Here is a 15,505-nt window from a genome sequence, read left to right on the forward strand (position 1 = left end):
AATTTGTATTTGATTTTCCCATAAAAATCTTAAATAATCTGATAAAATTTATTATGAATAATATCTAAAAGTTTCCTGTTACTATATTCTAGGTAACAGTATGTTATCTCACTCTATTATTTGAGGCCTTTTCACATTTTTACAGTAGCTCTTTTTCAGAAGCACTTCAATACTTGTGTAGTTTCAGGCAGTTTTGTTCAAGCACTTCAAAATTTCATTTAACATTTGAATTTAATTAAACTTATACCTTAAGTTAAAGTTTCATTTTAAATTGACAATTATAAGAATCTACTCACAAGTACCCATAACAAGCAATTTATTCGAAATCTGGGAGATATCTGGAGTTTCCTTATTTCATAAGGAATTCGAGAGCATATTAACTAAAAGATTTTGAGGCCGTTTGAATAGCTATAAAGCAGACACATATTGTGGAAGAAAGAAATTAAGCCGATTAAAACAAATTATTATATTCGGAAGTAGCAACGTCTGAACTATTTATGATTTGCAAGGTTGTAGCGATACAACATGTAGCACATTAATACGACTTCATATCTGATCATATATTCCGATATATCAAGATTAATCCAAGGAACTGTCCTCTCATATCTATGTATATACATTAGGGTAATACTAGTTATAAAATTTGTGAAAATTTCAAAACGGTGCTATGCAATCCACATAGAGTATAAAAAAATATGACGACAAAATTTGGGATCCGAGAATTTCTTTTAAACAACAACATTATGGTCATGAAATTGACTCAATCAAATCAAGTGATTAGATCTAAATATATCGTTGTAGAATGACGCTACCTATATCTCTGGTTAATACCCTTGTTTTGGGCCGAATAAGAAAGATTTGATCCACAAACAAGCTCTAACTAAAATGTATATAAATTTTGCTTCTAAGGGTCACAATTTGTTCGTTACTGTCTACTATCTGGACCCCCAGGGTTTTGTAACCTTCACGAAAGACTTGACCATCTTGGCATTTTTAAAATTCCGGCGAAAAGAGGTGCTACCAGTACCTGGTGATAATCAAATATATTCTCGGCCTTTCCTTGGAATGATTTGACATGGGGTCGAACCAGAAAACCACATTATCTGGTACCGCGGGAATCGGTAGCCCGCAGGGCAGAGTTTCGGACTTTGTCTTGTCCCGCTTATTGAAGAGGTCTCTTCTGGATGCACGTGGTGGCTATGGTTAAAACCCAAATTCGGAAGAGAATGTTAAAGAACTGATGCACGTTAGAGTCTATAATTCGGGATAAGTTCCGTTCACAGAGGAGTGACTGTGGTACTAAGCGTTGGAAATGAGTTGGTGTTAATTGTATATGATACAAGATGGATCACAGAACTTGCCCACCTGTATGTAAACTTATAGTGAGTGTGTCGCATGATGTTCTTTATGACTGTGTCAAATGAATGGGAAGTGTGCTGAGTTGAATGGTGATGGATTTAAGGTATCTTATGCAAATGGTATCATTGAATTTTCCATCCTTGCACAGGTATGTTCAGGGTTTTCTCTATTCATACCAGATTTATCACAGTGTGTTTTCTGTGTCTTTCGGCCTACCGAATACGTCTCCTGGTGCTGTTGCCAACTTTAAAGAGGCCATCTCATCTGCGTGGTTGTAAACGGAAGTGATGTGTTTTCATCTCGGAAGGGTCAGAAATCGTCAGAGATTAGATAGCTCGAGTACTTGAGTATGTACAGACAGAACCATGTACAAACATTTCCACCAGCGCATAAGATACGGACACGAACGGTGGTGAGTCGTCTAGTCAGCTCATCAAAAGTACCACCGTGAAATATGGCCAACATGGCAGCTGTTCACGTAGAGCACTTCAACATCTTGTCTACAATCTGGAGTAAAATTTCAGCCCAATCGGATAATGGGAACTCGTATCGGAAATCGATTTCATGGGCAAAATTGTCCATGTTATTATTTGTATATTATGCTTTTTCAGAATCCCCATACTCAATGTAATCTGATTATTGATAATATACCGATAGGACTAAAATCTTAACCACTCTTCTCAACTGCCATAAGACTTTTATAGATGTTCCTTTCGATCCTTAAGCTGAAGTTGGACTCTAAATATTTGAATTTCTATAACTTTCCGAAACAAATTCTTATTGTGTGGTAATTTCCAAGGCATTTAGGAATTGCCTAGGTTGGACTCTAAATATTTGACATTACCCAACTTTCCAAAACAAATTCAAGATGTACTACTGATATGCTAACTGGGCTGAGAAAATTATTTACATATGTATTGAGATAATCAAAAACTTTTAAATATGTAAAATATGTATGTATTTGGCATAACTGCTAATGGTCTTTCGAAGCATAAATCTTCGATTTCTCGGTAAATTTTTGAAAACATAAAAAAGTTGCTTTAAAAATTAAAGTTCATTAAAAAGTCGGCAACTTCAAAAAAATATTTCCAAGTGACGTCATTGTCTGCTACAAATTGATTGTCTGGTCCAAAAGGCCTTACCCTTATTTCATTTGTCTGGCAAATATCATGTAAATAAAAAACACGTGTTATATTTGATTGATTTTACTTGTAACATAAGATGCTTTAAAATTGAATAAGTATATTAAGCTTATCACAATGTTTGAAACAGTATAACACATTTCATATAAAATAACCATTTAATCCGTACTGGTATTAAAACATAGTTTTTAAATATTTACAAAATTTAAAAAGTTCTGCGATTTTGCTAACATCAAAACTATATTTCTTATAATAAGTTTAACATAATGTTCCGTTATTTAAGATGCTCGTTATTCGACCATATTCATAAGTTTCCTCAAACACTTCAACTTTAAGTCTAGACGCATCTTTAATTTCAGGGGCCTATAAAAACTTTCACTGTTATATGTCTGGGTGTTATTACATTGTTAGGGGTTACAACATTAAATTTGGACGGAAAATAAACAAAATGAAGCAATGTAAGTAAACTGATCAGATATTGTTTGTCAGATATCTTTTAATAATGTAAAATTAAATTTCTTAATTCAGATTATTTGATCGTGTTAGTTTTACTATTAAATTTAAATTTTGGTTACTGTAATGACTGTGAAGAAGATGGTTCCGTTATGATTGAAACTACGCCACGAACTGATGAACTAGACGAACTACCAACAGAGTCCACCACCGATGCAGATGAAGCAACAACTGAGTCCACCACAGTTGCAGATGAAGAAACAACTGAGTCCACCACATCTACAGATGAAGAAACAACTGAGTCCACTACAATTTCAGATGAAGCAACAACTGATTCCACCACAATATCAGATGAAGAAACGACCGAGTCCACCACAGTTGCAGATGAACCAACAACCGAATCCACTACAATTACAGAGGAAACAACTACAATTGCAACAACAACAACAGAACCAGTAACTGCCCCCAATAATCCATGCGAAACCACAACCACATGTGCTACAACCAAGAAATCAAGTGACACAAATACAATTCGATACTTTGTTAAATCATCTGATTGTGCGTCCTTAAAATCGGGAACTATTTTAATTGATGCCAATCATTGTCGTCGTTATTATTTGTGCGCTTCCGGCAAACCTAAACGTTATAGATGTCCTGTTGGTAATTGGTACGATCGACAAAAATTAACTTGTCGTTTGAGAACTGAAGTCAATAACTGCCCTGCTAATAGAAATTAATGTTCGTCGAATTATTTTAGTGTTTTAAAATGATTTTTAATGTTATTAAAAAGTTATAGCAAATTTAGATTTGCTAAAATTAAAAGAGTCTTGTGGTTTCATTTACCTAGTCTGGACGTATTAGACGTATCTGAATTAATAACTGATTTAGATAAAATTATTTGAAAAATAAGATCTTACTATCCCTTTTCCATTTCCATAAAAAAACGTAGGCAGATAGACTTTTAAAGCAATCATGGTGGACGCAAAAGGTCTCATATGATTCAAAAAGCTACAAAATATTTTCTTCATAGTTGTTACAAGGGTCAGACTAGGGTTCTATAAATCGACTTTCGAATAATCGAACAATCGATTTTTGTCAAAAAAAGTCGAAGTCGACTATTCCGTTCCAAAAATGTCGATAAGTCGACTATCGTCTGTGAAAAAAGTCGAAAAAAGTCGAAAAGTCTGAAAGTCGAATAAAGTTGAAAAAAGTTGAAGAAAGTCGAAAAAAGTCGAAAAGTCGAAAAAAGTTGAAAAAGTCGGAAAAAGTCGAAAACTCGAAAATTATAGAAACAAGTCAAAAATAGTCGAAAATTTTAAATAAGTGGAAAAAAAGTCAAAAACTCTAAAATAGTCGGAAAAACTCGAAAAAAGTCAAAAAATAGTAAAAAAAAGTTGAAAGAAGTCGAAAATAGTCAAAAAGTAGAAAAAATCGAAATGTCGGAAAAGGTCGAAAAAGGTGGATAAAGTCGAAAAAAGTCGAAAAAAAGTCGAAAAGTCGACTATTTATAAAATACTTATAGTCGAAAAGTCTAAAAGTCGACTTTTAATTAAATGAAAAAAGTCGAAAAATCGACTTTTCATAAAATGCAAAAAGTCGAAAGTCGACTTTTAATTAAATGAAAAAAGTCGAAAAGTCGACTTTTCGTTTCAAGTATAGAACCCTAGGTCAGACTAGCTTTTTAATCGGATCCATTCGTGTGGTTGGTGACAATCTCTGTAATACAAGTAAACTTTTTTAGAATCCAATATAGTCCTCAATCGTTTTAATTTACTCCAGATTTCATCGCTGGCCCTCTGCCCAATGAAATGAAAACAATAATATATAATTGCAAAATTAAACATGTATATGTTTGTTCGAGTATGTTAAAACATATTCCTTTCATACATAAATAAAAGTCATTTAAAAGGATTTTTATGTAGACATTTATTTATATCCCTGCTTTCACTTTTATTGCATTTCCATAAAAATAACGAAAAAGAAAGAAAAAATACAAAACCACCAAAATATGTTAACTGGCTGTTCAATAAAAGTTTTTCATGTACCCAATATACGTATATAGGGAAAGGGTGTAATTTTTAAGGGTTTACAATTATGAAATTAATAATTTTAAAGAAATAGCATCAATTTTAAAAACACTTAGCAATTCAAACAAATCGGTATATCGGAAGATGGAGGCAAATCTTAATAGAAATCACCAATAACTCCGATCGAAATTATATAAAATTTTTAAGTGAAAAATCGTGGTTTTAGGGACCAGTGTACGAAATTCCACATTCCATCAACATAAGGTTTTATTAATCTTTAGAAAAACACCCTTTATTTTGAATTGATTTTCGTAGACCATTTTTCTACCATAACTTTTTTATTCGCGCCATATTCATTACAAATATTGTACCAGTGTATTGAATTACAACTACGAATACAATTTGTTATTGAAATTAATGGTATTTTCATGAAATTTTGCAGATATACATACATACATACATACATACATACATACATACATACATATATTTTTAAAATACCCGAGAAAAAATAATAAATCAAATAAAATGTATATTTTTGCAGTCAGTTTGCTGATGGTAATATTTTAAGTGTTACACAAAGTAGTTTGAATATCTGTAATTGAAATCATATTTTTAATTAAGACAAGGAGATTTAAGTCTTGTTGTTCTGCATAATTATTGAGGCTGGAGAAGGTAGTTAAACGAAAATTTAAATTTAGGGCTCATATTTATGAAATATTTGATGAAGTATTTGTGGCACTTTTGGAATATAGTTAGACGAGAGTACATATTTTTTAAAAACAGAGCATATTAGTTACTCTATCGAATCCTAAAGTGCTCGGACCCAAATTGACACAAGTCTCAATTAAAGAGCCTATTCCGAAATTGCCCTTTTATAAATATGAACATGAGGACGATTTTTGCTTAGAGGAGTTATATGGGAGGGTCAATAATATTCCGAAAATTCATTCCACATGAATTTTGGAGCCAGTTGTGGGCGATAAAGTCATATTCTGAAGGAAGCTACTTAAGTTCGTTATTTAGTTAGTCAGTTAGTTAGTTAGTTAGTTAGTTAGTTAGTTAGTTAGTTAGTTAGTTAGTTAGTTTAGTTAGTTAGTTAGTTAGTTAGTTAGTTAGTTCGTTAGTTAGTTCGTTAGTTAGTTAGTTAGTTAGTTAGTTAGTTAGTTAGTAGTTAGTTAGTTAGTTAGTTAGTTAGTTAGTTAGTTAGTTGTTAGTTAGTTAGTTAGTTTTTAGTTCGTTAGTTATTGTTAGTTAGTTGTTTGTTAGTTAGTTCGTTAGTTAGTTAGTTAGTTAGTTCGTTCGTTTTTAGTTAGTTAGTTAGTTAGTTAGTTAGTTAGTTAGTTAGTTAGTTGTTAGTAGTTAGTTCGTTAGTTAGTTAGTTAGTTGTTTCGTTGTTAGTTAGTTAGTTCGTTAGTTAGTTAGTTCGTTAGTTAGTTTTTTAGTTAGTTTAGTTCGTTAGTTAGTTCGTTAGTTAGTTAGTTTGTCGTTCGTTTAGTTCGTTCGTTCGTTCGTTCGTTCGTTCGTTTTCGTTCGTTCGTTCGTTCGTTCGTTCGTTCGTTCGTTCGTTGTTCGTTCGTTCGTTCGTCGTTCGTTCGTTAGTTCGTTAGTCGTTCGTCGTTCGTTCGTTCGTTCGTTCGTTCGTTCGTTCGTTCGTTCGTTCGTTCGTTCGTTCGTTCGTTCGTTTCGTTCGTTCGTTCGTTCGTTCGTTCGTTCGTTCGTTCGTTCGTTCGTTCTTTCGTTCGTTCGTTCGTTCGTTAGTTCGTTCGTTTCGTTCGTTTCGTTCGTTCTTCGTTCGTTCGTTCGTTAGTTCGTTCGTTCGTTCGTTCGTTCTTCGTTCTCGTTCGTTCGTTCGTTCGTTCGTTCGTTCGTTCGTTCGTTCGTTCGTTCGTTCGTTCGTTTTCGTTCGTTCGTTCGTTCGTTCGTTCGTTCGTTCGCCGCGCCTTTTCGTGGCCCGCCCTTTCCCGCCCCCCCCTGCTTTCCGGCTGTTTGCTTTCCCTCTCCCTTTTTCTGTCTCTTGTCCTATTGCATACTACGTTGTATAACATACAACCATATGACACTGGTTCTATATTGAATACATGTATATTTCTAAATAATTATAAAAATGTTACAAAGTGTTTTTTAACTTTTTTTAATTAATCAAGTTTTTTAAGTTCATATTTATTGGTTATATTTTTAAAAACTTATTTATCAATATATTTATATTTTAAATATTAGTAATTTGTTAGTATTTTTAATAATTAATAATAAAAACCATTCATACCACTGTGTTTAATATTTATACAAGTTACAAAAATATGTATTTAAAATAAGGAAATTCCATTTACAATACTTACCATTATAATAGTTGGTGGAATAACCAGCTTTTCCGGCAACACGTCCAGCTGGCATTTTTGTGGATGTTGCGGTTTTTATTTAATATTATGTATGATTTTTTTTTTCTTTCGTAGAATACTGTAATAACTTTTGTGGAAAGAAAACTTTATCCTTTGGTCAGGAATTATTTTGTAAAACCGAACAAAATAATATTGAAGTAAAATATAATGAGAATCATTAGCAAAAAAGCTTTAACAATTTTTTACGTCTTTTTGTAATTTGGTCCTTCCGTTTCTGCACAAAGGAAAATTTAAAAGTTCTTCTTCTTCGTTTCTTTGTTAATCACTAAAAAAGCATAAAATCCATTTCACCTTGTGTTTGCTTTTTTTTAAGTTTTATTTAGTAAAATATAGTTTAGCTTATATATGCAGAAGTTTGTTTTTAATGATTTTGCTTTAATCTTTTTAAATTTGTATGTATAGAAATTTCCTTTTTTGGTTTTAACTTATAAATCGTATACAAATTCTTTAACATTTATTATTTATTCGTTGTGTTGTTGCCGCTAATGCTATCAAATCTATTGCTGTTGTCTACAATACTGTTTACAGGATAATAGTTGATTTCATTAAATATGCCCGCCATTTTGGCGTCTTGATTCCTTTAGTTATCATCGATTAAAAACTATTCAATGTTGATTTGTCTTCTAGAATCCTAAAAATAAACAAAATATCCATAAAAGAAAAAATAATAGTAATTGTATTTTTTTGAAATGTCTATTTGTATTATAAATTTGTGTAAATTAAGTTAAAAGCTTTAAATAGACTAGACAATTTATGAAATCTTCAAATTTCGTGATAACAATAAAGGCATTAAATGAAGTCTGTGGTTAATAGCGGTTTTATTCAATTATGACGAAAAAGATATGAGATAATCAAGATATACACCCCGAAATTAAATAAGATACAACCCGAAATTAACTAACTAACTAACTAACTAACTAACTAACTAACTAACTAACTAACTAACTACTACTAACTAACTAACTAACTAACTAACTAACTAACTAACTAACTAACTAACTAACTAACTACTAACTAACTAACTACTAACTAACTAACTAACTAACTAACTAACTAACTAACTAACTAACTAACTAACTAACTACTAACTAACTAACTAACTAACTAACTAACTAACTAACTAACTAACTAACTAACTAACTAACTAACTACTAACTAACTAACTAACTAACTAACTAACTAACTAACTAACTAACTAACTAACTAACTAACTAACTAACTAACTAACTAACTAACTAACTAACTAACTACTAACTAACTAACTAACTACTAACTAACTAACTAACTAACTAACTAACTAACTAACTAACTAACTAACTAACTAACTAACTAACTAACTAACTAACTAACTAACTAACTACTAACTAACTAACTAACTAACTAACTAACTACTAACTAACTAACTAACTAACTAACTAACTAACTAACTAACTAACTAACTAACTAACTAACTAACTAACTAACTAACTAACTAACTAACTAACTAACTAACTAACTAACTAACTAACTAACTAACTAACTACTAACTAACTAACTAACTAACTAACTAACTAACTAACTACTAACTAACTAACTACTAACTAACTAACTAACTAACTAACTAACTAACTAACTAACTAACTAACTAACTAACTAACTAACTACTAACTAACTAACTACTAACTAACTAACTAACTAACTAACTAACTAACTAACTAACTAACTAACTAACTAACTAACTAACTAACTACTAACTAACTAACTAACTAACTACTAACTACTAACTAACTAACTAACTACTACTAACTAACTAACTAACTAACTAACTAACTAACTAACTAACTAACTAACTAACTAACTAACTAACTAACTAACTAACTAACTAACTAACTAACTAACTAACTACTAACTACTAACTAACTAACTAACTAACTAACTAACTAACTAACTAACTAACTAACTAACTAACTAACTAACTAACTAACTAACTAACTAACTAACTAACTAACTAACTAACTAACTAACTAACTAACTAACTAACTAACTAACTAACTAACTAACTAACTAACTAACTAACTAACTAACTAACTAACTAACTAACTAACTAACTAACTAACTAACTAACTAACTAACTAACTACTAACTAACTAACTAACTAACTAACTAACTAACTAACTAACTAACTAACTAACTAACTACTAACTAACTAACTAACTAACTAACTAACTAACTAACTAACTAACTAACTAACTACTAACTAACTAACTAACTAACTAACTAACTAACTAACTAACTAACTAACTAACTAACTAACTAACTAACTAACTAACTAACTAACTAACTAACTACTAACTAACTAACTAACTAACTAAACTAACTAACTAACTAACTACTAACTAACTAACTAACTAACTAACTAACTAACTAACTAACTAACTAACTAACTAACTAACTAACTAACTAACTAACTACTAACTAACTAACTAACTACTACTAACTAACTACTAACTAACTAACTAACTAACTAACTACTAACTAACTAACTAACTAACTAACTAACTAACTAACTAACTAACTACTAACTAACTAACTAACTAACTAACTAACTAACTAACTAACTAACTAACTAACTAACTAACTACTAACTAACTAACTAACTAACTAACTAACTAACTAACTAACGAACTAACTAACTAACTAACTAACTAACTAACTAACTAACTAACTAACTAACTAACTAACTAACTAACTAACTAACTAACTAACTAACTAACTAACTAACTAACTAACTAACTAACTAACTAACTAACTAAACTACTAACTAACTAACTAACTAACTATACAACAGAACGATGCAGTCAATGTTTTGTTTTTTTAAGTGGATTTTATAAACACTTTCGAAATTCTGATTCTTTTAAATTTAAATAATATAAATAATTTTCATTTAAGGTAAATATATTCCATGTTTTCAATGGAGTTGCTATCTGTAGCAGTTCCAAAAGTCTCGTTTCGGCTTATTATTTATTCCCCCTTAAAGCCCATCGCAAAAACAATCACCACACAAAATCTGGCATTACCATTTTTGTCTTATTAGACTTTGTGCCAGTTTGTCAACTTGGCATCATTCTATTAGTGAAATGTCATTGTCAGCTGTTCACACACACCGGTATTTCTGTTGTTGCTTTGTGTGTGCAATGCAATGAGAGTGAGTGGCAAAAACAATAAACTTAAAAACATACCAAAGTGAAGAATAGTGAAAGAAAAAGTGCTTTGAAAAAAACATAAACAAATCTATTTCTAAACAAAAAAAATCTTAAAAAATACGAATAATATGTGTGATAAAGCGAATGTTTGTTGCAGTAAGTTGCATAATTTAATTAATTAACAACTAATAAATTATTTAAAAAGATTCGAACAGACAAATCACGGCAAAAGCAGAAAACATGTGCTTGTTAAGTGAAGCTTTCTAGTAATTTAGTAATTCCCTTCTGCACTTGTGTGAACATTTAATTAATAAATTTTATTTAAAATTGTTTATCAAAGTATTTTTTTGTATTTTTCTTTTTATTTAACAAATAAACTACGCAAATAATGATAAAGAAACGAGCCAAATTATTAAAATTTCAAATTTACAGGCGACAGCAGCTGCTTTAGATAAGACAAAAATGGGGAAATTGTTTGTTGTTGTTGTTTTTGGTAGACATTTCTTTTTAATATTTTAAAAAATACAAATAATAACTGTAAAATAAATAAATGTAGCAACAACAAATCTGTTGCATTTAAATTGTTTTATTTTTGTATTTTTCCCTTTTTTAAGTTTTTGTACTTTTATTTTTAGAAAACAAATGACTCACGAGTCTGAAGTAGGAAAAACCAAAACAGCAGCAACAGCAACAGACAGTTTATTTACAGTTTTTTGTTATTGTAAGAGGGTTAGGAATAATGTAGGTAGAATCGAACAACAAAAACAATTTATCCAGCTAAAGCAATATGATTTGGAGAAGAACAGTGCAAAATATCTATTGGTACTATTAAACGTTTGTTTGGGAGTTTTAAGTTGTTTATACATTTTAGCAGACGACAGATTTGTAAAATAATCCCGCAAAATTATTTGGTACTAAAAAGGTACCCCATTGTTAAGTATTGTATAGATGGGACTGGATCTTTTTATATTAGATTATTTTGTAAACAGAGAATGTCCAAGTTGAATAGTTCCTACTAGGGTTCTATAAATCGACTTACGAATAATCGAACAATCGACTTTTTGTCGAAAAAAGTCGAAAAGTCGAAGTCGACTATTTTGTTCCAAAAAAGTCGATAACTTGACTATCGTCTATGAAAAAAGTCGAAAAGTCGACTTTGTAAATAAAAGTCGAAAAGTCGGAAAGTCGAAAAAAATCGAAAAGTCGAAAAGTCGAAAAAAGTCGATAAGTCGAAAAAAGTCGAAAAGTCGAAAAAAGTCGAAAAGTTGGAAAAAGTCGAAAAGTCGGAAAAAGTCGAAAAGTCGAAAAAAGTCGAAAATAGTCGAAAATTTTAAAAAAGTGGAAAAGAGGTCAAAAACTCTAAAATAGTCGGAAAAACTCGAAAAAAGTAAAAAATTATCGAAAAAAGTCGAAAAAAAGTCGAAAATAGTCAAAAAGTCGTAAAAAATCGAAAAGTCGGAAAAAGTCGGAAAAAGTCGAAAAAAGTCGAAAAAAGTCGAAAAAGTCGAAAAAAGTCGAAAAGTCGAAAAAAGTCGGAAAAAGTCGAAAAAAGTCGGAAAAAGTCGAAAAGTCGACTTTTAAATAAATGAAAAAGGTCGAAAAGTCGAAAAATCGAAAAAACGACTTTTCATAAAATGGAAAAAGTCGAAAGGTCGAAAAGTCGACTTTTAACTAAATGCAAAAAGTCGAAAAGTCGACTTTTCGTTTCAACTATAGAACCCTAGTTCCTACTGATTTAATTGTCTATTGAACTAATTAGATTTGCAATTCCATCATAGACATTAAAAAAGTACCTGAAATTGCCACTGTTGTTCTGCTATTACCCCCCAAATAGTACTATTGAAACCATTTGTCCATCCCTGTTTAATACTGCCGTTGTTTTAAAACTTAAATAAGAAAAATAAATAAGAATCACAACAACAATAAATAAATTTATACTTAAACTAACGATTGTTGGCGGCATTAGTTTGTTTCTTAGAGGAGGGAAGTGGCATTGATAGATTTAGTAAACTAATAAAACAATTTTTTTTTAACAATCAGTTTATAATACAAAATTAATGACTAATACTTAATGGAATATTTCTATAAATAGTTTAAGCAGATATTAATATGTATATTCTTGGAATTAAATACTTAAAAGGAAATGTTCAGTATACAAATTTGTAACATAAATTTCTTTACCTAGTTATTTTATTTAAATAATTTATTTTTGTCTGAGATGGAGTCTAGTCTGAACTATAGTCTTATTTTGGATTTCTAGTATGCACAATGGCATGATATATTGTTATCTCTGATCTATAATATGGGCTATAGACTGATCTATAGTTTGGACTATAGATTGATTTATAATCTGGACTATAGACTGATCTATTATCTGGACTATAGACTGATCTATATTCTGAGCTATAGACTGATCTATAGTCTGTAGTCTGGACCATAGACTGATCTATAGTCTGGACAAGAGATTGATCTATAACCTGGACTACAGACTGATCTATAGTATGGACTATATACTGATATATAGTCTGGACTCTAGACTGATTTATATAGACTGATCTATATTCTTAACTATAGACTGATCTATAGTCTGTAGTCTGGACCGTAGACTAATCTATAGTATAAACTATATACTGATCTGTAGTCTAGACTATATATTGAACTATAGTCTGGCCTATAGACTGATCTATAGTGAGGACCGAATTATAATCTGGACTATAGACTGATCTATAATCTGGACTATAGACTGATCTATATTCTGAACTATAAACTGATCTATAGTCTGTAGTCTGGACCATAGACTGATCTATAGTCTGGACAAGAGATTGATCTATAACCTGGACTACAGACTGATCTATAGTATGGACTATATACTGATATACATATAGTCTGGACTATAGACTGATTTATATAGACTGATCTATATAGACTGATCTATAGTCTGTAGTCTGGACCATAGACTAATCTATAGTATAAACTATATACTGATCTGTAGTCTAGACTATATATTGAACTATAGTCTGGCCTATAGGCTGATCTATAGTGTGGACCGAACTATAGTCTCCAATATAGATTGAACTATAGTGCTCACTATAGATTGAAGTATATTCTGGACTATATACCTATCTATCGTCTCGACTATAGATTGATCTATACTCAAGACTATAGGCTTATCTATACTCAGGACTATAGACTGATCTATACCCCGGAGTATAGATGTATCTATAGTCTAGATCAGACAATTAACTGATTTAAAGACTGGACTATATACTGCTCTATAGTCTGGACTATAGACTGATCTATAGTTTCTACAATAGACTGATCTAAAGTCTAGTGAGGCCTATAATCTTATCTTTACAATCTGGACTATGGATCCCTAGCCTGCACTATATACTAATCTATAGTCTGGATTATATAATCTTATCTATAGTCATTACAATGGACTAATCTGTAACCTGAACTATAGATCGACCTATGTATAGTCGGGCCTAAAGACTTATCTTTACAATAGTTTGATCTATAATCTGACCCCTAATCTATTTGAACTATAGTTAGCATTATGGTAGTATGTAGTCCGCTCTACAATATGAATTAAAATATTCTGTATAGTTAATATTCTCTAATACATACAGCATGGTCTCATATCTCTTACTTATCCATTAAAATCTCACATTTTTACCAAATAAAGTCATAAATATCATTATCAATATACATAATTATGTTGTTTATCACAAAATATGATGACAAATTTGTTTAATAATGGCCTGAGATACAGTTGCTACTACGTTACCAAAATACTCCTAGAGTTCAACAAATATTTCACAAAATTCATTGTCATTTACAAAAAATAATCACACAAATTAAGAGAACAACGAACGACTACGAGATAACTAAAATATCATGTTACTAAAAATATTAAACATGAGTTTCATTTAGAATCTTAAGAGGCCATTAAAAGCATTTTTATAAAATACAGCTAAAACACAACATCTATAATAAATAACTGAAGATATCTTAACTACAATAAAATCATTCTAATCATCGTCGTCATCATCATCATCATCATCCACTCAGTAGCATTTGAAAGTATTTATTTACAATCAATCTCCTTGATTATTTCTGGCGTATTCATGACAAGACAAAAAAGCTATTTATTGGTTTTAAAAATAAAAAAGGAGGAAATGATACAAATGTTTAAAAAATGCTTTTTTTATGAGGTAGTGACGAATGTTATAAATCCTACAAAATTTTGCTAATATCCAGTTGTTTTTTGGGGGATTGACTTAATAAAGTAGGGATTTTAAGTGACGTAATAAATAGTCAAGTTAGTTTATTTTACTTGATTTTAAATTAAAATTTCAAAGACTCTCGCAATTATATTAACTAAGTCCTAAATTTTTTCACTGTTCTTCTTAAATATCTCAGATTTTTGCTTTAAACATTTTAAAAATCAAACCAATTCCTATTTGCTTGGAAGTGGGTGTGTGTGTCTGTTTGTTTCCTCGTAAATCTTTACTACTGTTTAAATTTAATGACTCCATCAACTGCGTATAATAAGGACATGTTCAGAGGATGAAAAAAATGTATGTCACGTAAAAAATTTTGCTGATGGCTGTATATGAAAAGCTGCTGATTTTTTTTTAGTGCACTTTAAAAATACTCATAAAAAGGTAATTGTGGTCTATAAAAATTCACAATTTTTTTCCAAAAATAAAAAGACATCACATGAAATGATGATTTTCGTTTAATCATGCCAGCAGTAAAAGGGGTCAATAAAATTTTAAGGTCAGCGGAAAACTTTCAAGTTTTAATGATAGACATTTATTTAATTTTTATTGAAGATGTTTGAGGAGGAAAATATTAAAGATTTATGGCAAATTTTTATAATGGTTAATAGTAGCAATAAATTTAATGAAAAATAGCTTAATTTTTCAGTACAAATATTT

At 30.3% G+C, this 15,505-nt stretch overlaps 2 protein-coding genes across 3 annotated transcripts in view; one reads left to right on the forward strand and one right to left on the reverse strand.

Moving 5' to 3' along the window:
• Positions 1 to 8,007, reverse strand: part of LOC119609484 — a 15,044-nt gene extending 7,037 nt beyond the window's left edge. Inside the window, exons 1-2 of one of the 2 annotated variants that reach the window (XM_037964302.1) lie at positions 7,321 to 8,007; positions 981 to 983 (exon numbers count right to left, since the gene is read on the reverse strand). In XM_037964302.1, the coding sequence (XP_037820230.1) occupies positions 981 to 983; positions 7,321 to 7,375 (58 nt within the window). In that variant the 5' untranslated portion in view covers positions 7,376 to 8,007. The remainder of the gene's footprint in view (positions 1 to 980; positions 984 to 7,320) is intronic. The other variant, XM_037964303.1, reaches the window with a different exon arrangement.
• A 2,519-nt stretch (positions 8,008 to 10,526) lies between these two features.
• Positions 10,527 to 15,505, forward strand: part of LOC119609486 (cytosolic endo-beta-N-acetylglucosaminidase) — a 32,706-nt gene continuing 27,727 nt past the window's right edge. Inside the window, exon 1 of the mRNA XM_037964305.1 lies at positions 10,527 to 10,718. Within this exon, the coding sequence (XP_037820233.1) occupies positions 10,691 to 10,718 (28 nt within the window). The 5' untranslated portion in view covers positions 10,527 to 10,690. The remainder of the gene's footprint in view (positions 10,719 to 15,505) is intronic.

Source organism: Lucilia sericata, unplaced genomic scaffold, assembly GCF_015586225.1.
Source record: "Lucilia sericata isolate MDLA Ls3-8-SP2 unplaced genomic scaffold, ASM1558622v1 Contig000990F_arrow, whole genome shotgun sequence".
NCBI classification, from domain to species: Eukaryota; Metazoa; Arthropoda; class Insecta; order Diptera; family Calliphoridae; genus Lucilia; species Lucilia sericata.